The 23,571-nt window shown below is 49.6% G+C and overlaps 1 protein-coding gene across 3 annotated transcripts in view; it reads right to left on the reverse strand.

The window, feature by feature from the left end:
• The window catches only part of fgd4a (FYVE, RhoGEF and PH domain containing 4a), a 340,499-nt gene that overhangs the window by 207,423 nt on the left and 109,505 nt on the right, over positions 1–23,571 (reverse strand). The window contains exon 1 of one of the 3 annotated variants that reach the window (XM_038779939.1): positions 11,559–11,672. The exons of the other annotated variants lie outside the window; for them this stretch is intronic. Coding sequence (XP_038635867.1) covers positions 11,559–11,610 — 52 coding nt within the window. The 5' untranslated portion in view covers positions 11,611–11,672. Of the gene's footprint in view, positions 1–11,558; positions 11,673–23,571 lie in introns of those variants that run through there. 3 annotated transcript variants of the gene reach the window in all.

Consider the following 23,571-nt stretch of genomic DNA (forward strand, 5'->3'; position numbering starts at 1 on the left):
ATGATGAACCCTGAGGTCCCGCCGGGTAAGACCAGATGTGAACGGCGCCGGCGGGACGCGGCCTTTTCTGGGTGGCCACTCGGCCCATCCTGGGCAGGGAATTGCTGGGCGGGGGTGGGGGGGGGGGACCAGCGTCGCTCCCGGCCCGGCAATTTCCCGACCCGACGTCGGCTGAGAGAATTCCACTCATCATCTTTTAATTTCTGTTTTGTCTCTGCTTTCCAGTCAACAAAATAGATACGCTCTTCTGTTTACATGTAATTCCTACAAGATTCAAAATGACTCTCAAAACCTCTGACTTCCCTTTGCTAGTCAAACAAACTCTAAAAATGTAATATTTCATTATAGATGCACATCTGTATCCTTCATGTCTTAAACCACCCAGACAATGTCTCTCGTAACCTTTCTCCAGCAACGGACGGACGCACACACACACACACACACATGGATTAAATGAGTATTCTCATTTAACTAGTGGATAACTATTACGGTAAGTCGGGCAGAACTGTCCAATTTCTCCACCTAACTCAAGAGTCAGTGACTTTCATGGAGGGTCCAGGGAAGCAGGGAAAATGCCCATCGGAAGTTCAACATCATGAACAATTTCCTTGGATTCAGCACGTTGGGACTTCCTGACACACATCTTGGGTTGTATGCCCAGTCTCCAATAATCCGGAGATCAGAAAATCTGGGCCGTCACATTTTTCAACAAATGTACTACGTTAAATAGACTAACAACTACCAACCTAGTAATGTTCGCCAAAATTCACCCATGTCAGTGAGACACAACGTTCTTTCCAGAAACCATGTTGGATGCTTCTCTGACCCTCTTCTCTACTGTATCGCTTCAATAATTCCTTCGAGCAACTTGTCTATATTTTTAAAATAAATTTAGATTACCCAATTATTTTTTTCCAATTAAGGGGCAATTTAATGTGGCCAATCCACCTAACCTGCACATCTTTGGGCTGTGGGGGCGAAACCCACGCAGACACGGGGAGAATGTGCAAACTCCTCACAGTCAGTGACCCAGGGCTGGGATTCGAACCCAGGTCCTCAGCGCCGTAGGCAGCAATGCTAACCACTGTGCCACCGTGCTGCCCCTCAACTTGTCTATATTTAAAGACAAACCAATGAATCCTTCGTTGCTCGGTGATATGGCTGCATAGGACAGCTTGATTGTTCAGCCTGCCCTTTTCACATTTGCTCAAATTGTAGGCTTTTCAGAAAGGAACTAAAATCTATTAAAGATATGTGTTAAAAACAGCAATTACCATTGTTCATACTGATTTAATGTTCCATTTATAAATTCAGGGGTTTTTTTTTGCTCTCTTTATTACATTCCAAACCTTATTTCCATTTTTAAGATTTTCGTTCAGTGCAGATCCATGATGACAAAACGAATTTTCAAAAAGCAAATTTACTGAGTAACTTGAGCTTCTGTCACTGGAAGTTCACGTGCCTGATTTGCCTATTTTTATTGATAGATGTTTTATCCATTCAGTCATGACTTGCTGAGTTCTAGGGGTATGAAACTTGAGAATTTCGTTTTTAATGAAATGTAAAATACAGAATTGTTTTTTAAGAATACAACACAAAATGCAGGAAGCACTATTTTCATGGCTCTTACTCTCAAAGATGTTGGGTGATACATGTGAGACAGAGATTGCTATCATTTTTCCTGGTTGTCAGCAAAACAAATCAATAATTTGTTGTCTTCAAAAATTAATTGCCAACATTAACAAGGAGCCCATTTCTCTACTCTGCCTTTTCTTCCGCTTCTTCTTTAAGTTGAATGCACATTCAGAAGTTTGCAGAAGATAGATTTCCTGGTGAAGTAAGTAGACTGTAAATGCTGACAATCCAAATTCAACTTTTGAGGTCAAAAAATAAATTGGCCGAGGATTCAAATCACATCTGGAGTCAGGCATGTATGTGCAGATTGCGCACTGCAAGCACCTGTTTCAAAATATGTGTGCTGCCTGATTGTATCGTCATGCAGGTATGTAGGATGGGCTGATGGGGGACTAGATATGGAATATCTGACACCGTTTAAAGGCAGCCAGCACTTCTCAAAGGTTAGGTTCAGATAAAAAGGTTCTGGAGCAAGGATATCACTGAAACACCCATTAGGGGGCAGCAGAGTTTACTGATGCTGCCTTGGACACGGCAAATAGGAGAAAGGGCATTCTCCTCCAATGTGCAGGAGGCACTCCAGGCATCAACTCTGCTGTCATAGGGGGAACCTATGAGAAGCCCTGCACCCATGGCTGCAATGCCAGAGGATTCTCAAAGGTTTAACTAGTTTTTAAGGTAAGAATGCATCTGCCATCCTCTGCTCATGCCTCCATCACATGCCACCTTATTTTTTCGAATTCATTCATGGAATGTGGGCTTCACTGGCGAGGCCAACATTTATTGTCCAACACTAATTGCCCTTGAAAAGGTGCTGGTAAGCTGCCTTCTTGCCCGCTGCAGTACTACGCAGGATGAAGCACCCCGCTTGATTGGCACCCCTTCCACAAATATTCACTCCCACATAGTAGCAGCAGTGTGTACCATCTACAAGATGCACTGCAGGAATGTGCCAAGGCTCTTTAGGCAGCACCTTCCAAACCCACAACCACTTACCATCGAGATACCTGGGAATACCACCAGCTGGAAGCTCCCCTCCAAGTCACTCACCACCCCGACTTGGAAATATACCGCTGTTCCTTCACTGTTGCTGGGTCAAAATCCTGTAACTCACTGCCTAACAGCACAGTTGGTGAACCTACACCACATGGACTGCAACGATTCAAGAAGGAGGCTCACCATCACCTTCTCAAGGGCAATTAGGGATAGGCAACAAATGCTGAGCCAGTGAAACCCACATCCCATGAAATGAATGTGGTGTAGGTACACCCACTGTGCTGTTAGGGAGGGAGTTCCAAGATTTTGGCCCAATTAACAACGATACTCTAGACTTCTCTCTCCCCACTGTTCCACAATTATTGCTCCAGACCTCCTTTCCTCATAATCACACATTAACTACAATGACGACTCTCACTGACCCCCAACATACATCCCGTACACTGACTATCAGCTATTCCGCCATGACAGCCACCTTCTCCAAACATGTGACAAGACTTTCAGCAACACATTGCCTTCTTTTTTCAGTAAAATGTTGCACAGAATTCCTGACAGCAGGTTGGCACTGGAGGAGGATGGGTCCACCTGCAGAGCCCTCTCCACAATGGCAACAACTCACGTCCCGTACACGGACTATCAGCTATTCCGCCTTGAATGACTCAAGGAAGGGCAGGACTGGGTGTCAAATATTCCTGGGTACAAGGTGTTCAGATAAGATAGGAATTGAAGAAAAGGGGGAGGGGTGGCAGTACCGATTAAGGGGAACATTGCAGTTCTGGAGAATGGGGATGTCCCGGGGTGGGGGTTGGGAGTCAAGGACAGAAGGAATGAAAAGGGTGCAACTATATTGCTCAGTGTAGTCTATTGACCACCAACGAGTAGGAAAGATGTAGTGGAACACATTTTCAAGGGAATTACAGAAAGGTGCAAATACTATGGGGTAATTACAGAAAATTAAACTATAGGGTAATTACAATGGGAGATCTTTAATTATCTGACTATAGATTGGGATAGAATTAGAGGGCAGAGAGAGGCAAGAGTTCTTAGAGTGTGTTCCCTCAAAAGGGAAAGGTAAGGTAAACAAATCCAGAGGCCCTAGATGATGAAAGAGACTGGTTAAGATAAAGAAGAAAAAGCATGCTCATGACAGGTGTCAGGTAGAATATAGAATTGAGAACCAGGCTGAATATAGAAGGTTCAGAGGCAAGGTGAAAAATAAGCATGAGCGAGTACGAAAAGAGACTTTCAACCAACATAAAAGGGAATCCAAAAATCATCCGCAGGCATATAAATAGTAAAAGGGTGTTAAAAGGAGTAGGGCGGATTAGGATTCAAAAAGGGGATTTGTAGATGGAGGCATACATGGATTTATACATGGAGTTATATATAATGAACCGGTAGTTCCGGGAAACACACGATTTAGTGAGAAGCTGAAGGAAATTAGTATTACGTAGGGAAATGATTTGGGGGAAATTAATGCAATTGAAGGTGACTAAATCTCCAGGACCTGATAATCTTCATCCCAGAATATTTAAAGGAAGGACCCTAGAAATAGTAGATCCATTGGTGGTAATTTTCCAAAAATCTTATGACTCTGGAATGGTTCCTTCAGACTGGAGGGTAATTAATATAACTCCACTATTCAGAAAGGGAGATAGAGAGAAAACAGGGAACTATAGACCAGTCAGTCAGTAATAGGGAAGTCACTAGAGTCCATTATCAAGGATTTCATAGACAGCATTTGAAAAGCAGTGGTATAATCAGACAGTCAGTATAGATTTACGAAAGGGAAATCATGCTTGACAAATCTATTGAAATTCTTTTAGGATGTAACTAGTTAGAGTTGACCAAGGAGAATCTGTGGATGTAAATTATTTAGAATTTCAGAAAGCTTTCGACAAATTCTCACACTGCAAATTACTATGTAAAGTTAAAGTATACGGGATTGCGGGTAGTGTCTTGAGATGGATAGAAAGCTGGTGAGAAACAGGAAACAAAATGTTGGAATAAATGGGATTTTTCTGATTGACAGGCAGTGACTAGTGACAGGGAGTTGTGCTCGGACCCCAACTGTTCACATTATATATTAATGATTTGAATGAGGGAACTAAATGTATTATTTCCAAATTTTTAGATGATACAAAGTTGGGTGGGATGGTGAGCTCTGAGGAGGATGAAAAGATGCTTCAGTGGGATTTGGACAGGTTGAGTGAGTGGGCATATGCATGTCAGATGCAGCGTAATGTGGATAAATGAGGTTATCCGCTTCACAGCAAAAATAGGAAGGCAGATTATTATTTGAATGGGTGTAAATTGAGAGAGGTGGATACTCAGCGATACCTTGGTGTCCTTGTGCATTAGTCGCTGAAAGTAAGTACGCAGGTACAGCAGACAATAAAGAATGCGAAAAGTATGTTCATAGCGAGAGCATTTGAGTATAGCAATAGGGATGTTTTACTGCAATTGTATAGGGTATTGCTGAGGCCACAGCTCGAGTAGTGTGTGCAGTTTTGGTGTCCTTATCTGAAGAAGAATTTTCTTGCTGTGGAGGGAGTGCACCAAAGTGCAGTGTTAATGTAAGCCTACTTGTGAAATTAATAAAGATCACTATTATTATTATGTAGGTCAATACCTGGTAACCTGGCAGCAGTCATTATGTCTTTATTCTGTGGCAGTCCATTGAACCAGCTGCATTTGAACCAACATGGCAAACAAAGGATGGCAACTGGTGGGAGACAAGGGCTGTCCGCTGGTGACATGACTCATGATTCTGGTGCACAATCCATACACATGGGCAGCAAACATATACAGAAAATCATACCACCTTGTGAAATATGGCAGAGTCGGCCATTTGCAACACTTCCACCGCCTGAACCATTCTGTAAGTTACCGGAGATACTCGGCAGCCTGGGTGTCAAGATTTGTAGTGCTCTGCATGCTGCACAACCTCATCACAATGAGGGGACAACCCTTGCTACATGGTGAGCAGAGCAGGAGCAGGAGCATAAGGAGGAGGAAGAGGAAGAAGGGATAAGGCAACACTCATCCGGTTGGCAAGAATAACTCATGAGATTGCAAGACCAGTAACTGAAGCCCCAATCCCCATTCATCTACAGACTTTTCTGTGTCACTGAACATCTTAATGTTCACTTGGCCATATATGCCATCACAAAATAAACATTCCAAACCAAATGTGTAAATAAAATAATGCCATCTTGCACACAAAGCCCAACTACTTTACCTCATGCACTTAATTAATTCCCATGTTCTATGCACCTTCACCGGAGGCTCCTCTGCTGTGCTACCTCAGTGACCAGCACGGAAGGAAAGCTCCTGACTTTCAGTGAGGAGGCTGGAGGTGACCTTGGAGGATGACATTCTGCGATTGACCTTACCACCTCAACTTGGGTAGCTGACTGATAGACAACAGCAAAGCACATGGCATGTTGAACCCATGCCAACTCTGTAAGGACATGTTAGTTAGTCCCACTCCCCTACCCTGTCCAGGTAGCCCTGCAATTTCTTTTCTTTTCAGATAATTATCCAATTTCCTTGTGAAAGTCTCAGCTGATTCTGCAGCCACTCTTTCAGGCATTGCATTCCAAATTGTAACTTATTACCATTGTTGGCAATCCATCATTCGTGAGGATGATTGTCTACCAGGGGTCTGAAGATGGCTGATTAGGCCAATCCTGGATCTGCAGACCTTATTGCCTTGTGGGGCGTGTGGTTGTGTGTTATCAGTTTGGGTCACGACGCGTTCTTTTCGTCGCTCTCACTTTTCATCTTCATTTTGTCTTTGTGGGTCTCAAAATGCTGTGATCTTCTCCACATAAACTGCCCACATCTGTTCAAAGATCAGTCAGATGATAGCCTCCCAGGAGTTGATGTCAACGTTGCATTTTGTGTTGGCTTTTGGCCCATCTTTTAAGTGCTCATCTTGCCCTCCTCTTGTGCGTCTGCCCTGACTGAGCCGTAAGAAGAAGACCTCCATTCATCTTATGCCGGTTTCTCTGCTTCTCAACCTTTCCCTCAATGGCACCTGGGCTGATTCTGCTACAGGTGTCACGCGGAATACAATCGATTCCAATGAGAAACGGTGCTGGGTTTACCAGTTTCGGATTGACCCTCAGGAGGCTGACAAGCTGCAGCTGCATGTACACACTTCACTCCCCACACACACCATCCAAGTCCATAAGATGGCAGCGGGAAGAGCTGCCCCAAGATTCATGGATGACGAGCTGGAGAGCCTCCTGGATGCCATGGAGGAGGCAGATGACACTGTACCCCGGCCTTAGAAGGAAGCAGGCAGCCCCGCCATTTGCTGTGCCTGGGCATAGGTAGAAGAGATGGTCAGCACCATAGGTAACACAGTCGCAACCGGTTAGCAGTGCCAGAAAAACTGCACAACCTCCTGGAGTCAGGGGTTGTCACCGACTTCCCGTCACAGCTGTCCCCAATACCCTGCACCATCCCAGAGGCACATACCTCGGTTGGGCACTTTAGTGAAGAGGCTCCTGGGACACTCTCTGGCGCGCACCACACAGTTGACCCGGTACAGTAAGTGGACGTAGAAACACCCGAAGGGGCGGATGGTCGGGAAGCAGGCCAACCCCAGGGACCAGCTGTCTTCCGGGCGAGTTTCAGGCTTCTGGAACAGACAGTCCCATCGATTGTGGAGATGCAGTCGCAGAGCCAGGGAATACATGAGGGCTTGTCGGCGAACATCCAATACCTTCAGGTGTAGTTGGTGGAGTCCAACCGGGTGCAGGAGCAGGAGGTGGTGCCGACCATGCGAGCCACCCAGGCTAATATGACCGCACGGTCATGTCCTTGGTGGAGGCATTGGGGGCGATGGTGTTGGCTATGGATCAGCAAGTCCAGGGCCTGGGCATTCTGTGCAGGTGCTGGCCCAGGACAGGGTTGCTGCCTCACAGGCAATGCCCCCACCTCCTCACGCCTGACCCCGTCATTGCACAGCACTGTGGGACTCTGACCCTGGCACCCATCCCTGATGCCAGGGATACAGTGGGCTGGCACTGCCCTTTCCAATGGTACACTCCACTCCTTGGCCCCTGCCCGAGCTACCGTAGGGGCTTGTCTTGGCGTTGCCCTGGGTGGGCCTTTGATGCCCCGCCAGCGGGTAGTGGCCAGGTTTTGGGGGTGGGGGGGGGGGGGTGGGGGGGGGGGGAAGGGCGAATGGCAGAGTGTTCGATGTGGGGATGGGAGCACCCATAAGGACGGTGTCACTCTGCAGAACCAGGGGTCAGTGGAGTATGCAGCAAGATGTCTGTCTGACAGGCCGCATCAATAGCGGTCCGTGACTGGACACCGCCCCAGACCCCTGGGGGGGTCACCTCGGCCACTCTGCTTGTTCCCACCCCAACCCCCGTGCGTTCCGGATCACATTGGCATCGCTGTCGGGGTGACAGAAAATTGCAATTTGGCGTCAAATCGCCGCCCTCCTCGGTTTTGGAGTCGGAACCTATTCTCCGTTCAATCGCATTTCGCGGTTTCACCGTCAGCCAACAGAGAATCCCGCCCAGTGAGGCTATCATTATCTACATGAAATATGCTAACAGCTCGCAATCTGGGAAAGATGGTCGTAAAACTCCATTAGAAATAGAAATTATTCATTTGGATTACAGAATCAAAGAGTCATAGTGAAGGTAAAATTATTTGTTTGGATTTCTGTTTGATCCATTCCACTGCATACCATGTTGCTATAGAAACAGTGATTCAGGGTACAACTTTGATTACATGTGTAAGTGTAAGTGTGTGTGTGTAAGTGTGTGTGTGTAAGTGTGTTTGTGTGTGTGTAAGTGTGTGTGTAAGCGTGCGCGTGTGTAAGTGTGCACGTGTGTAAGTGTGTGTGTGTGTAAGTGCGCGTGTGTGTGTGTAAGTGTAAATGTGTGTGTAAGTGTGTGTGTGCAAGTGTGTGTGTAAGTGTGTTTGTCAGTGTGTCCGTGTGTAAGTGTGTGTAAGTGCATATAGGTGTGTGTGTAAGTGCGTGTGTGTAAGTGGGTGTGTGTAAGTGTGTGTAAGTGTGTGTGTGTAAGTGTGCATGCGTGTGTAAGTGTGCGTGCGTGTAAGTGTGCGTGTGTGTATGTGTGTGTGTAAGTGTGTGTGTGTAAGTGTGTGTGTGTAAGTGTGTTTGTCAGTGTGTCCATGTGCAAGTGTGTGTAAGTACGTATACGTGTGTGTGTGTAAGTGTGTGTGTAAGTGCGCGCGTGTAAGTGGGTGTGTGTAAGTGTGTGTGTAAGTGTGTGCGTGCGTGTAAGTGGGTGTGTGTAAGTGTGTGTGTAAGTGTGTGTGTAAGTGTGTGTGTAAGTGTAAATGTGTGTGTAAGTGTGTGTGTGTGTAAGTGTGTGTGTGTGTAAGTGTGTTTGTCAGTGTGTCCGCGTGTAAGTGCGTATAAGTGTGTGTGTAAGTGTGTGTGTAAGTGCGTGCGTGTAAGTGGGTGTGTGTAAGTGTGTGTGTGTAAGTGTGTGTGTAAGTGTGTGTATGTGTGTAAGTGTGTATAAGTGAGTGTGTGTAAGTGTGTGTGTGTAAGTGCGTGTGTAAAAGTGTGTGTAAGTGTGTGTAAATGTGTGTGTAAGTGTGTGTGCGCGTGTGTATGTGTGTGTGTGTAAGTGCGTGTGTAAGTTTTTTGTGTGAGTGTGTGTAAATGTGTGTGTACGTGTGTGTAAGTGTGTAAGTGTGTGTGCGCGTGTGTAAGTGTGTGTGTCATACCCAAGCCATTCAGTTTCAGAACAGCCAGAGGCAGTTGCAGTTTTTGGTCTAGATGTAGGCTGCAGTTCACTGAGTTGGGAGAGCCAAAGAAAATAAATGTATAAGCAAGGGGGTGATAGGTTATCAAAGATAGGTGGGATGCAGATTTGAGGTTACTATCAGATCACCCATGATCTCATTAAATGACAAAGCAGGCTCGAGGGGCTGAATGGTCTATTGCTCCTTGTTCATCAGCTAGGCCTGCAATTCAAGCAGAAAACGTACTAACCACAATTTTCTGTGTGGAATGCGGCTGGTACTCACTGGGGAGGGAGGGGGGGCGGGGGGGGGGGAAGAGAGACGCTGGCTACCCTGCTAGCAAATCAGTTCACTAATGAATAGGAGCGAGGTAGGGGGAGGGGCTTGGGCTGCTGAACCTGCTCAGGAAGATTTCAGCATGCCAATGAGGTGTGAATGATGGGGATGGTGGAAGTCGGCCCATCGAGTCGGCCCTTGGATTCCCATTATGGAAAGAGGACCCTACTTAAGCACACACCGCCACTCTATCCCCTTAACCCAGTAACCCCATCTCACCTTTTGGACACTAAGGGGCAATTTAGCATGGCCAGTCCACCTAACTTGCACATTGCCCTGGACTGTGGGAGGAAACCGGAGCACCTGGAGGAAACCCACACAGACAGGGGAAGGAAGTGCAAATTCCCCACAGACAGTCACCTGAGGCCGGAATTGAACCCGGGTCCCTGGAGCTGTGAGGCAGCAGTGCTAACCACTGTGCCACCATGCCACCCAAAGATCAAGAGGAATTGGTCGGCGGATTTCTGGGCCGGGGGTGGGGAAGCTTGCCGACGGTATAGAATTTACAGTGCAGAAGGAGGCCATTCGGCCCATCGAGTCTACACCGGCTCTTGGAAAGAGCACCCTACCCAAGCCCATACCTCCACCCTATCCCCATAACCCAGTAACCCCACCCAACACTAAGGGCAATTTGGGACACTAAGGGCAATTGATCATGGCCAATCCACCTAACCTGCACATCTTTGGACTGTGGGAGGAAACCGGAGCACCCAGAGGAAACCCATGCACACACGGGGAGGATGTGCAAACTCCACACAGAGAGTGACCCAAGCCGGGATTCGAACATGGGACCCTGGAGCTGTGAAGCATTTGTGCTAACCACTATGCTACCGTGGGTTGTTTTTTTGTCCTATCTGATGGGTGGGGCTGGGGCATCTTTTGGAGAATGGTGGGGATGGGATCATCTCCATGGAGGTGATGGCTGAGTCGGGGAATGGTGGGGGTTTGTGACATGGTAACACAGTGGTTAACACTGTTGTTTCACAGCGTCAGGGTTCCAGGTTCGATTCCCGGCTTGGGTCACTGTCTGTGCGGAGTCTGAACATTCTCCCCAAGTCTGCGTGGGTTTCCTCTGGGTGCTCCGGTTTCCTCCCACATGTCCTGAAAGATGTGCTTGTTAGGTAATTTGGACATTCTGAATTCTCCCTCTGTGTACCTGAACAGGCGCCAGAATGTGGTGACTTAGAGGATTTTCACAGTAACCTCTTTGCAGTTTTAATGCACGCCTACTTGTGACACTAACAATTATTATTATCCGTTGATTGGTATGGAACATGCGGTGGTTGGGGGACTGATCAAACAGGGGAGAGTTTCTGCTCACTAGAAGAATGTGAGGGCCGATGTAGTGCTGTTGCAGGTGATCCACTTGCGCATAAAGGACTAGGTAAGACACAAGCTTATTTGTAAGACTGTGCAAAAAGAATGATTCTCTCACATTTTTCTTTATTTTGTTCTGGCTTTATGTAAATATATGACAAGTTATTTAATTACGATTCATTTTCTAATGATACTTTTATACTAAAACACAATTTTACCACAGCTTATACTGTAGTGTGTGCAAAATTTCAATTCATCAGACTGTCGCAAATCACATATCTTATCACACTGACACAGCAACCATAAAAACCTGAATTAAAAAAGTTTACTGTACTGTATTTTTGTGCGTTAATCATGTCTGCAGTGGGAAAATGAAGCCGATCATGATGACATTTCATGTTTTATCAAAATTGCGCTGGTATATTTGTACATGCTTTGAGTTATAATTAATTTAAAAACATACAAACATTGATATTTCTACCTCAACTTCCACCATAGTCCAGACATTTGTAAAGTTTACCTACCAGTGAGAACAACTTGTGAATTTGAGACATTGAAATGAATAGTCTGATCCATGTTTGTGCCTTACACCATTCAATTGTTTTTCACAGAAGCAGCTTCTAAGCAGTGAAACACATTTCCTGAATAACACGAATAATGAAACAGGCTTAAAATATTCAAAGATGTCACATTATTTCCGGTTCTTACCACACCCTACTGGGAGGTCCCTGGCGATCTCAAAAGACAGCTGTGACTTGAAAATGCTGCAGTAGCAAAAGAGTGATTGATGCACATGGTACAATGAATGAGAAATCCTGACGAAGCAACCGTAATACCACATCAACCAATGCCCTGGGCCTAACAGCCTTGCCTCGGAGACCCCAAACCAGAGCCCTTTAGCACCTGGCTTCCACGAACATGGACCAGGTGTACTGGCACTTGGGGTTCTTCCAGGTGATCGGGTGCCCCCTGCTTGGTTGGGGTGGCATCCTGGAACCGTGATGCCACCCAGGCACCATGGCAATGTCAGCCTATCGCTCTGGCAGTACCACCTGCATGCCTCCCTGGCACGGTGGCAGGGAACTGTCAGGGTGCCTGGCTGGCACTGTCAAGATGGCAGGGCACTGTCAGGGTGCCAGACTGGCAGTGCCAAGGTGCCCAGGTTGCATCACACCTCTGCCAGGGATCGGGCCCAGAGGTGCCCTGCCCTTACGAGGTGAGGTGCGAGGGGCTCAATTACCCCCTTATAGGCGGGTTGGGGCGTTGGGGGGGAAGGGGGGGGGGGTCCGGAGGTCGCGGTAGTGGGTCTAGATGTCATTTGATCTCTTCCTGCACTGACCAGCAGAGCTCATTAGTGCAGGAAATGGTGCGGCCTCAATCAGGTGTTTCTCGCCGAGGCCACGAAATGAAACAGATTCCCGTTTAATAGCGGGGTTGCCTTTGGCGCTGCCAGTACCAGGAAACACCCGGCTAAACGCGCTCGACACCGGACTCTGTTTCACATCTGTTAAATCGCGCCCAGGGTTCTCGCCGGTGAGATTTCATCTTCAGATTTTCCACACCCCTCGCCGGTGATGTAATTTTCTGGGCAGGAACCTAATTTCAATCAATTGTAACAAATTTAAATATAATTAATGGGTTTCTTCACCATATGTTCCCCCTTCACTGAATGTTCATACTTCACCGATAGGACGTCAGATTGGCGAGGTTTACAACAGGTATTTAAAATTTGAAGCAGTCGAGTGAATCACATCGGGGGTGAAAAGATCCCGGGGGAGACGGACAAGGTTTCTAGACTCTAAAGGTATCAAGAGGTCCGGGGATAATTCAGGAGTTTGGAATTGAGATAGAGGATCAGCCGTGATCATATTAAATGGCGGGGTAGGCTCAAAGGGTCAAAAGACCTGCCCTATTTCCTATGTTTCTTTGATTCCTGGCTTATGTTTTCAGTGGTCCATTTAGTGACTGGGCCAAAGTTAATTGTGCAAAAGTAATTTTTGTTGTTTATCATTTGATTGTATTTTCATATGTTTATTTAATGCAAAGCTACACTATCTTCAACAGTTCAAAATTTGACATTTAAAAAGCAGTTTTAAACATTTAAATTTGGCTTAAGTAGGTTAAAAATAGAAATACCTGCGATATTTGCTGGATTCCCTGAGGACATAGTAAACCAAATTAACTCCAATTATAACTTGGGTGGGGTGGATGGAATTGACTGGAGTGGGAAAACAGTTAAGTTACCTGATACCAGCAGGACAAGACCAGGGTGAATTTAACTCTCAGTCCATTTTCGCATGGTTGATGGGTCAATGTCGACTACCTGTCAATTGTGCCAGACTGTCCCCATTGCAAATTAGATACAGCAGTCTGCACCTAGGCCCTCAGGCTAGAAGCAAGTCACTGGCCATGTGCTTGTCGAGAATTTCAACTTGAGCAACCACCTGCTTTGCTGAGGTTACTGGGGGAACATCTTTTGTGGAGAAAGAAGAGTTTGTAAACCTTCCTATAAGAAATATAGGAAAGGTTAATACTTGGGGTGCTAGGGCAGCACGGTGGCGCAGTGGTAGCACTGCAATCTCACGGCGCCGAGGTCCCAGGTTCAATACGGCTCTGGGTCATTGTCCGCGTGGAGTTTGCACATTTTCCCAGTGTTCGCGTGGGTTTCACCCCCACAACCCAAAGATGTGCAAGTAGGTGGATTGAATACGCTAAATTGCCCCTTAATTGGAAAAAATGAATTGGGTACTCAAAATTTATTTAAAAAATACATGGGGTGCAGAGTAGTGTTGGGAATTAAATTCAACACAAAACAATTGGCACTTTAGTCTGCAATGTGGTTTTATAGCACCGTCAGAATCTACATTACTGGTATATAATTGATACAGAAGGTAAGCAACTCAATATCTCACATCTCTTGCTGCAAAGCTTTGAGACATTGCCCCCTTTTCTACAGCTATTTCTTCACTCTAGTCTTCCTCATTCAATGAAATTTGCTGTACATTTTTTCCAAAAGCAGGTCCCTTTGTATGGCAAGGTTGTGCATCACGCAGGACATCATCACGATAAAGAACAAAGAACAAAGAAAAGCACAGCACTGGAACAGGCCCTTCGGCCCTCCAAGCCTGCACTGACCATGCTGCCCGTATAAACTAAAATCTTCTACACTTCCGGGGTCCGTATCCCTCTATTCCCATCCTATTCATGTATTTGTCAAGATGCCCCATAAACGTCACTATCGTCCCTGCTTCCACCACCTCCTCCGGCAGTGAGTTTAAGGCACCCACTATCTGTGTAAAAAACTTGCCTCGTACATTTCCTCTAAACCTTGCCCCTTATGCCCCCTAGTAATTGACCCCTCTACCCTGGGAAGAAGTCTCTGACTATCCACCCTGTCTATGCCCCTCATAATTTTGTATCAGGTCGTCCCTCAACCTCCGTTGTTCCAGTGAGAACAAACCGAGTTTATTCTCAATGATGTGAAAGGCATTTCATGGTACATACTGCAGAGCCCCCAGATCTGTCCAAGCAACCAGCACTCCATTTTGCACAGGTGTGCTCAATTGCGGGCAGCACGGTGGCCTAGTGGTTAGCACAACCGCCTCACGGCGCTGAGGTCCCAGGTTCGATCCCGGCTCTGGGTCACTGTCCGTGTGGAGTTTGCACATTCTCCCCGTGTCTGTGTGGGTTTCGCCCCCACAACCCAAAAAAATGTGCAGAGTAGGTGGATTGGCCACGCTAAATTGCCCCTAATTGGAAAAAATTATTGGCTAATCTAAATTTATAAAAAAAAAAGGTGTGCTCAATTGTTATCATGGTTTTAATAATACCTGTGTTGCTGCGATGAACATGAGATTGCAGTTGCGTGTCATGAGCCACATTGGCGGGATGAACCGTTTCTCATCCTGGAACAGTCATCTATAATGTTCCTGAATGAACCAAATGTTAGTGGGAAATGATTGAGTGTTGGAGGATAAAAGTAACAACAGCTACCTGGCTATCTTGCACAAAGTTAACAATCTTGTTTCTGCGATAGTTCAAAAAAAAACCTGACTCTTGCCCTACACAACCGGTTTACTGGGTATTACCACTTGTGAGCAATCTCTTTCACCTACTACCTTCTCACACACTCAGAAACTGTTGTTGCTTCAACTGTTCCTCCTTCTAAATGAAACTGACAGTATTAGCACTCGATTAGCATGTTGAACTGACCCAGGGGAAGAAAGATGAAAAAAGCCAAAAACTCTCCTTGCAATCTCACCACCACATGGACATAATAAAGATGACAGATCGGAAAGACTATATGGTCCAAATGATTGTGATGCACAATGCCTGATAATACAGCCATTCCTTATCCAACTTAAGGTCCAATGAAGGCGAAAAACTGGGGAATTCCTCTGACCCCTTAATGCGATTGAAATTAACCCAATGTTCACATTGACTCCACTCTACAGTTCAGGGCACCTATCACGTTTATCTGCTGATCTTATGGGCGGCACTTATGGGCGGCATGTTAGCACTGTGGCATCACAGCTCCAGGGTCCCAGGTTCGATTCCCGGCTTGGATCACTGTCTGTGCGGAGTCTGCACGCACTCCCCGTGTCTGCGTGGTTTCCTCCGGGTGCTCCGGTTTCCTCCCACAGTCCAAAGATGTACAGGTTAGGTGGGTTGGCCATGATAAATTGCCCTTTGTGTCCAAAAACGTTAGATGGGGTTACGGGTAGAGATGTAGCTTAGATAGGGTAATCTTTCCATGGGCCGGTGCAGACTCGATGGGTCAAATGGCCTACTTCTGCACTGTAAATTCTATGATCTCTGATCTCCTTCCCAATTACAGCAAATTAACAAGTACTGTACGAGCCAACAACCTATTCCAGAGATCCATTGTGTTCATGCAAAAGAACCACCTAGCTCAACCTCTACATAACTTATAAATATTACCCAATCCTAACAAACTATTCAACTGATGCAATTGGCTTATGTAAAAACGATTTAGTTCCTTCATTATTTTATAAACATCAATTCTCTGAACCTGCATCTCTCTAAACCAGCCTTGTTCAACATGCGGCCTGACGGCCAGAATCAGCCCTCAAAGTCCCTCTATACAGCTCCTGGAGCCAGTTTTCAAAATGCCTGTCAATCAGGTAGGCTTGACTGGAGGATACTGCAGTGAACTAACTGCTCCTCTGATCACAGGCCATTTTCTTCCCCACGTTGCTGCTGATAAGCTGACTAGTGAACCGATCAGCAGCAAACGTGGGTGAAAAACAACCCGAGATTGGAGGAGCGGTGAACGACAGTGGCATGAGCTTGGCGCCAGGGGAGTCGCGGACTGGGGGACAATGCCCAAGCAGCTGAGATGCTGGGACAAAAGACCCAGCGGGTGGAGATCCTGGGGGGCACAGGTGCTGAGGAGCAGGGCACACATCCAGAGCGGGACCCAGGCATCCTGAGCTGGACCCATGTGGGGATCAGAGACGTTGCAGCAAAGTATACGAGGTAGCAGGAGCAGGGCCACTAGCATCTGATAGGTGAGTGACGGGAGGCTGTGTGAAAGGGGGAAATGAAAGCATGTGAGTGCAGGCAAAGAATGCGTCTATAGGTCTGGCTCACTGCCAATATCAGGGTTCTCACTCACACTCACCATCATGCTCTCACAGTGAGTGAGTGAGCTGAATGAGGTGAGTGAGTGAGCACCATGAGCCCGGGATTGAACTGGAAACACACACATTGACCCTTTTGCTCTCTATTACTCATCTTTATTCATCACTCATTTTTAGCTCAGCAAGTTGTTTGCATACCTCGGGTTTAAAAAAAAGTCATGGCACAATATTTATCTTTCTGAAATTTGCCCAGCGGCTCCTTGAGTGAGAAAAAAAATTGAAGTATGGCCATCCACCAGAAAAGGTTGGACACGTCTGCTCTGAACTATTGAGACCAAGCTCTATCTGGACAGCTAAAATATTTTAAACTGCCCTCCTCTGTGTCCTTTCTACAACTTGTCCTTGGGAGGGGATACAAAAACTGGGCACAGTATTCCAGCTGAAGGCTCAGCAAGGTCTTGGATAAGACAAAATGATATGTTTTTGTCATGTACTGTTCTGTTAAAACCTAGTGTCCTGTTTGCTAGCTTCATGAACAGTTACAGAGTAATGGACTTTTACCCATTTTCTTATCCCACTAACTAATTCTGTTCCTTGTTAGGTGTATGTATGTTTGGCATTAGGCCTGATTATGTACATAGCCACTTGTTCTAATTTTCTAATTTAAATGTCATTCGTCAAACACCCCTAACAAATTGGGGCGGTACAGTGGCAAGCACTGCCTCACAGCTCCAGGGCCCCAGGTTCAATTCACGCCTTGGGTGACTGTGTGGAGTCTGCACGTTCTCCCCGTGTCTGCATGGGCTTTCATCCGGGTGCTCCAGTTTCCTCCCACAGTCCAAAGATATGTAGGTCAGGTGGATTGGCCATGATAAATTTCCCCCTGGTGTCCAAAACGTTAGGTGGGGTTACTGGGTTACCAGGATAGGGTGGGGGCATGGGCTTCATTAAGGTGCTCTTTCCAAGTGATGTTGCAGAATCGATGGGCCGAATGGCCTCCTTCTGCACTGTAAATTCTAAAAAAAAAATTAATTTGCTTGACCACTCTCTACAGTACTCTCGGTACCATCTGCAAGCAGTACACAGATCAAAATCATCAGAACATTCAATTACCTGTAACTAATCCCTCTTTAAACATTGCTGCAGTGGTTTTGAGAGACCACCCCACTAGGCTTTACTGGTTAGATGGCGGGCCGGAGGCGTGCCTCAGGGGATGGCTCCGCTCGCACCCCGTCCCATGGAGTAGCCCGGGGGCCATCAGGCACTCCGAGGGAGGAGGGGTTGACTGGGCCCGTGCCGGTGACTCCTGCAGGGGGTGGTGCCGGAACACCGCAGCACCTCCGACACCCCCCTCCCCCTCCTGTTCCCGGTGCATCTGGTGGGCAGAGCAGGGCAGCACCACGCCACCCGTAATGCCCAAGCAGAGGCCGGATCCATCCAGGCCCGGCCGCCCTAGGAGACGTGCGCCACCAGGGACCCTTGTTGCAGGGCATGAGTACCATCTGGGGAACCAGACGTAGCATTAGGGCCCGTAAGGCCAGAAAATTAGACACCAGCTAAGTTGGCATGGGTACAGGGCACAGGGACACAGATTATATATTTTCTCCACAATAAACACTGTTAACACCGTTCAAACCTGACTCGGGGCTCTGTCTGATGCATGTGGCGGTGGGCTGATCAGTATTGGCCAGGGGGAGATGGAGGTCAGTGCAGGCCCTGTGGGTGGACTGTCCCCCCCACCCTCCCTTCCTCCTAACCCCCTCCCCTCCCCCTGTCCTGACCGTCCCCAGCACCCCACCGCAGGGATCCGATGGGACCATGTGATGGACTGGCCATCTCACGTGTAGGGATCACCCAGGTGGAAGGTGCTACTGTGGGCATGAGTCAGACATTGTCATACGATGTGGAGCACCAGAGCTCATCGCAGCGCGGGTTGTCATCATCCTCCATCCCATGGACCAGACCCGCTGTTACCGCAAACCCAGGGCCCCCAATTGGTCGCGCCACAGGTGTGTATCATGGTGGGCGGTGTGCATGCGGGCGGTATGGTCGTGTGGGAGGTAAGGGGGTATGGGTCTGGGATGGTGGTGTCTATGCCACTGGCCAGCAACCCCCCCCCCCCCCACCCCCCCCCCTCCTAGTCGGTGAACTGTGTTGCAATCAGAGTGTCTATTGCGCGCTAGCTCTGGCGATGATGTCGTGCAGCATCCCATCCCATGCCTGCCTGGGCCCATGTCCTGCTCATCTTCTCTCTCTCCCCCACATCCTCCTCATCGGATGAGACCGGTCATTCCTCCTCATTCTCCTCCTCCAGCACATCGCCCCTCTGCTGTGCTATATTGTGGAGGATCCAGCAGGCCACCACAATCTGGACGACCCTCTCAGCCTCGTACTGGAGGGCCCCTCCAGAGCATCCAAGCACCTGAAGCACATCTTGAGGATACCGAGGCACCGCTCGACCACACCCCTGGTCGCTGCATGGGCGTCATTGTATTGGGTCTCCGCATTGGTCTGTGGCCTCCGGATAGACGTCATCAGCCATGACCGTAGCAGGTAACCACCAACCCCGCAGCCACAGGGGGTGCCCCTCAACATGTCGGGGATCACAGAGTGTGCCAGGATAAATGAGTCATGAACACTGCCTGGGTATCGGGTGCAGATGTGCATGATGCACAGCTGTTGTTGCAGACCAGCTGTATGTTCATGGAGTGAAACTCCTTTCGGTTAGTGCATAGCGGCCTGTTATCCGCCGGTGGGGATCTGTCGATCACCCCTTGGACCGGGGCATCCCAGCAATGGTAGCAAACCCTGTGCCAGGGCATCTTGGTGGGTCGGTCCACATGGAACTGGATGTACTGGTCGGCCTGAGCATATAGGGCGTCCATGATGGCGTGGGTGCACCTGTGCACAGAGGCCTGTGAGCACCTCAGCACCTGGAAGGGCCCCGTCGCATAAATGTTGAGGGCGATCGTCACCTTGACGGTCACCGGGAGCGGGTGCCCTCCCCCATATCCCTGCCGTGCTAGGTGTGCCATCATCTGGCAGATCTGTCGCACTGTCCCTCTGCTCATCCGCATTCTCCGCAGCATGCCCGGTCGGCAGGTCCTCGAACGACATGCAGCACCTCCATTGCACCTCCATTTCTCCTCAGCCTGTTGGGTGGTTGGCCTTCCAGCCTGTGTGGCCGCCAACTGCCCCTCTGTAGCCTGTTCCTCTGCAGCAGCCTCCCCCGCCTCTCTGAGTGGCCCCCAATCACGCGCCCACAGGGTATCTCGCAGGGTTGCGGCCATCACCACAGCGGCCAGCATCATGGGTTGGTGTCCCAAATGCCATTGTCTGCAGGGGGTAAAATGCCAACATGTCAGCATGGCGCATACTCCCGTGCCCAGTCAGGTTCCATGGGCTACACGGTGGCCCCAGTTGGCACTGCAGAACCTGCCAACGCATGTCCCCCTCCACCCCCGCACCCCTACCCCATCGGTGTCCGTCTCCTTCCGTGACCCCGGTCCTGGCACCTGTCCCTGCTGCCAGGGGTACCGTTTGCTGGCACTGCCCTCACTGGGGGCTGCCTTGGGTGTGGCCTTGGGTGGTCCCCCGCTGGGTGGCTGCCGGTTGGGTGGGATTCTTGGGACCGGGGTGAGGTCTGGGGTGGGGGCATGCTGTGGCGGGGGGGCTGGGGTACAGGGGTGGCCGCACCCATATGGCCGGTGCCACTGTCTAGAAGCAGGGCCGGGGAGGGTGGTCAGTGGGTGTGCAGCATGATGACGGTCCGTGCCTGGGCACTGCAACAAGTCCTGTGGGAGGGCACCCCGGCGGCTTGCCCCCCCCCCCCCCCTCCCCCCGCCCAACTCCCCTCTCCCCTCCCCTAGCCCTGGCTGGGACCTCTCCTCACCGCAGCCAGCACGGCCAGTGTCCTGGCCGGCAGCCCACAGTCACTCCACACCATTTCCTACCTCCTCCTCCACGATTTTTAAAACCACAAGAGAACCACGGCGTCAGGAAATCGGCCCATCGGAGGCGGTGAATCGCAGAGGCCCCGGAGCATAGTGTGTGAGACCTGCTAATGATATGCCTTTTACCTCGCGTGGTGAGCGACGCATTTACGTCATTTTCGGGGTGCACGAGCATCCCTATTTCGGCTTCGGAATCTATTCTCCGCCCAATTGCGTTTTGCGATTTTGGCGTCGACAAGCGGAGAATCCCACCCAACATGTCTGAATGTCTACGTTCATCACGCACTGAAAATTAACTTTTACAAATGCTCAGTTCTTCACCCTTCATTTCCTATTGGAGATTGTCTTTTTAAAAAGCAATGACATTCTTATCTCTCACAATCAAATCTTTCTTTCCGTCTCTATTTTGCTCAGCTTGCTAGCTCAGGGCCAAATCTGGCCCAAGAATAGAAAGTATTCAGCCACATTTTAAGCTCACGGCAAATGCATTAAACAAAAGAACGAAAGGCAGGCCCACTTTTGCAACCGAGGTCATCCGAACCAGCACCTCAAAATAAATTACAATTCTTTTGAAGTAACATTCTGTTCATGCAATGATTCTTTTCTTATCGTCGAGAGGGGATTGATGTGATCATTGTGTTTTGTTGGGGGGGGGGGGGGGGGATGTTCCGTTCTGTTTGGTACTGCTTTCTCTCTTTTGTTTGGTTTGTAGTGAGGGTTTGGTGAGAGTGTGGGCGTCGGTGGTTGGAAGAATGGGCCTCGTTGTGGGGGGAAGGGAGAGGGGAGGCCCGAGGTGGGGGAGCTGGGATTAGGCCGTGAAAGGGAGCTGTGCCAGAAGGGGGGCGGGGCCGGCTTGGTGGAAAGCGCGGGCTTTTTCCCACGCTAGGGGAGGAAGGGGGTGGGGTCAGGGGGGGTGACGGAGCGGAGCGCCTGCTGATGGACAGGAGGGGGAGGGGAGATTCTCACACTGGGGGGGTTGATGGAGCGGTGTGAGTGGCCGGGGTCAGCAGGAGTCAGCTGATTTACGGGAGTGCTATGGGGGGAGCAATGCGGCTAGGGGGGGCACCTACCTGTGTGTGTGGGGGGGGGGGGGGGGGACTGGGTTGCTGCTGCAATGGCCAAGGGGGAGCTGGAGTCTGTGGAGGGAGTCGGGGCTGGGGTCTGCCGCTGGGGGGAACGGACAGTGCGGGAGGCGCGGGCACGTGGCTGGCCTAGAAAGGGTGATGGCTAATCGTTGGGGCGGGGGGGGGGGGTGTAGCCCCCTTATCTGGCTGATAACTTGGAATGTGAGAGGCCTGAACGGGCCGGTCAAGAGGGCCCGTGTGTTCGCGCACCTGAAGGGACTGAAGGCAGTTGTGGTAATGCTCCAGGAGACGCACCTGAGGGTGGCAGACCAGGTTAGGCTGAGAAAGGGGTGGGTAGGGCACGTCTTCCATTCGGGGTTGGACGCAAAGAATCGAGGGGTGGCGGTTTTGGTGGGGAAGCGGGTGTCATTTGAGGCACTGAGCATTGTGACAGACAATGGAGTAGGTACATGATGGTGAGTGGTAAGTTGCAGGGGGTGTGGGTGGTCTTGGCGAATGTGTATGCCCCGAACTGGGACGATGCCGGATTTATGCAGCGCATGTTGGGTCGGATCCCGGACCTGGAGGCAGGGAGCTTGATAATTTAGTGGGGGGGGGGCTTGATAATTGGGGGGGGGGGGATATTTCAATACTGTATTGGATCCAGCATTGGACCACTCTAGGTCCAGGTCGGTAGGAGGCCTGTGGCAGCCAAGGTGCTGAGGGGGTTTATGGACCAGATGGGAGGAGTGGACCCATGGAGGTTTGTTAGGCCCGGGGCCAGGGAATTCTCATTCTTTTCCCATGTCCATAGAGCCTACTCCCGGATTGACTTTTTCGTGATGAGCAGGGCACTGATGCCGAGGGTGGAGGACACGGAGTATTCGGCCATAGCCATCTCTGACCATGCCCCGCACTGGGTGGACCTCAAGCTTGGGGAGGAGAGGGACCAGTGCCCGCTGTGGTGCCTGGAGCTGGGGTTGTTGGCGGATGAAGAGGCGAACCGGCAGTTCCGGGGGTGCATAGAAAGATACCTAGAGGTCAACGATAATGGGGAGGTGCAACGAGGGGTGGTCTGGGAGGCGTTGAAGGCAGTGATCAGGGGAGTGCTAATCTCCATTAGGGCCCACAAGGAGGGGAAGGTGAGGAGAGAGAGGGAGAGGCTGGTGGGGGAGATGGTAAGGGTAGATAGGAGGTACGCAGAGGTCCCCGAGGAGGGACTACTCAAGAAGCGACAAAGCCTCCAGGCCGAGTTCGACCTGTTGACTACCAAGAAGGTGGAGGTACAGTGGAGGAAGGCGCAAGGGGCGGTGTATGAATACGGGGAGAAGGCTAGCTGGATGCTGGCACACCAGCTTCGGAAGCGGGAGGCAGCGAGGGAGATCGGGGGAGTTAGAGATAAAGGGGGGAACACGGTGCGGAGTGCGGTGCGAATAAATGGGGTATTTAGAGACTTTTATGAGGGGCTGTACAGGTCGGAGCCCCCGACGGAGGAGGTTTTTGGACCGGCTGAGGTTCCCGAGGGTAGAGGAGGGGCAGGTGGCGGGGCTTGGGGCAACGGTAGGGCTGGAGGAACTGGCTAATAGGCTGGGGAGTGTGCAGGCGGGGAAGGCACCGGGGCCAGGTGGGTTCCCGGTGGAATTTTACAGGAAGTATATGGACCTGCTGGGCCCACTACTAGTGAGGACTTTCAATGAGGCGAGGGAGGGGGGGTCCTACCCCCGACGATGTCTAGGGCTCTGATCTCTCTGATCTTGAAGCGGGACAAGGACCCCTTACAGTGTGGGTCGTATAGGCCAATCTCTCTCCTCAATGTGGATGCGGAACTGTTAGCGAAGGTGTTGGCTACTAGAATTGACGACTGTGTCCCGGGGGTCATCCACGAGGACCAGACTTGTTTCGTGAAAGGAAGGCAGC

The sequence above is a fragment of the Scyliorhinus canicula genome, chromosome 20 (assembly GCF_902713615.1).
Source record: "Scyliorhinus canicula chromosome 20, sScyCan1.1, whole genome shotgun sequence".
NCBI lineage: Eukaryota > Metazoa > Chordata > Chondrichthyes > Carcharhiniformes > Scyliorhinidae > Scyliorhinus > Scyliorhinus canicula.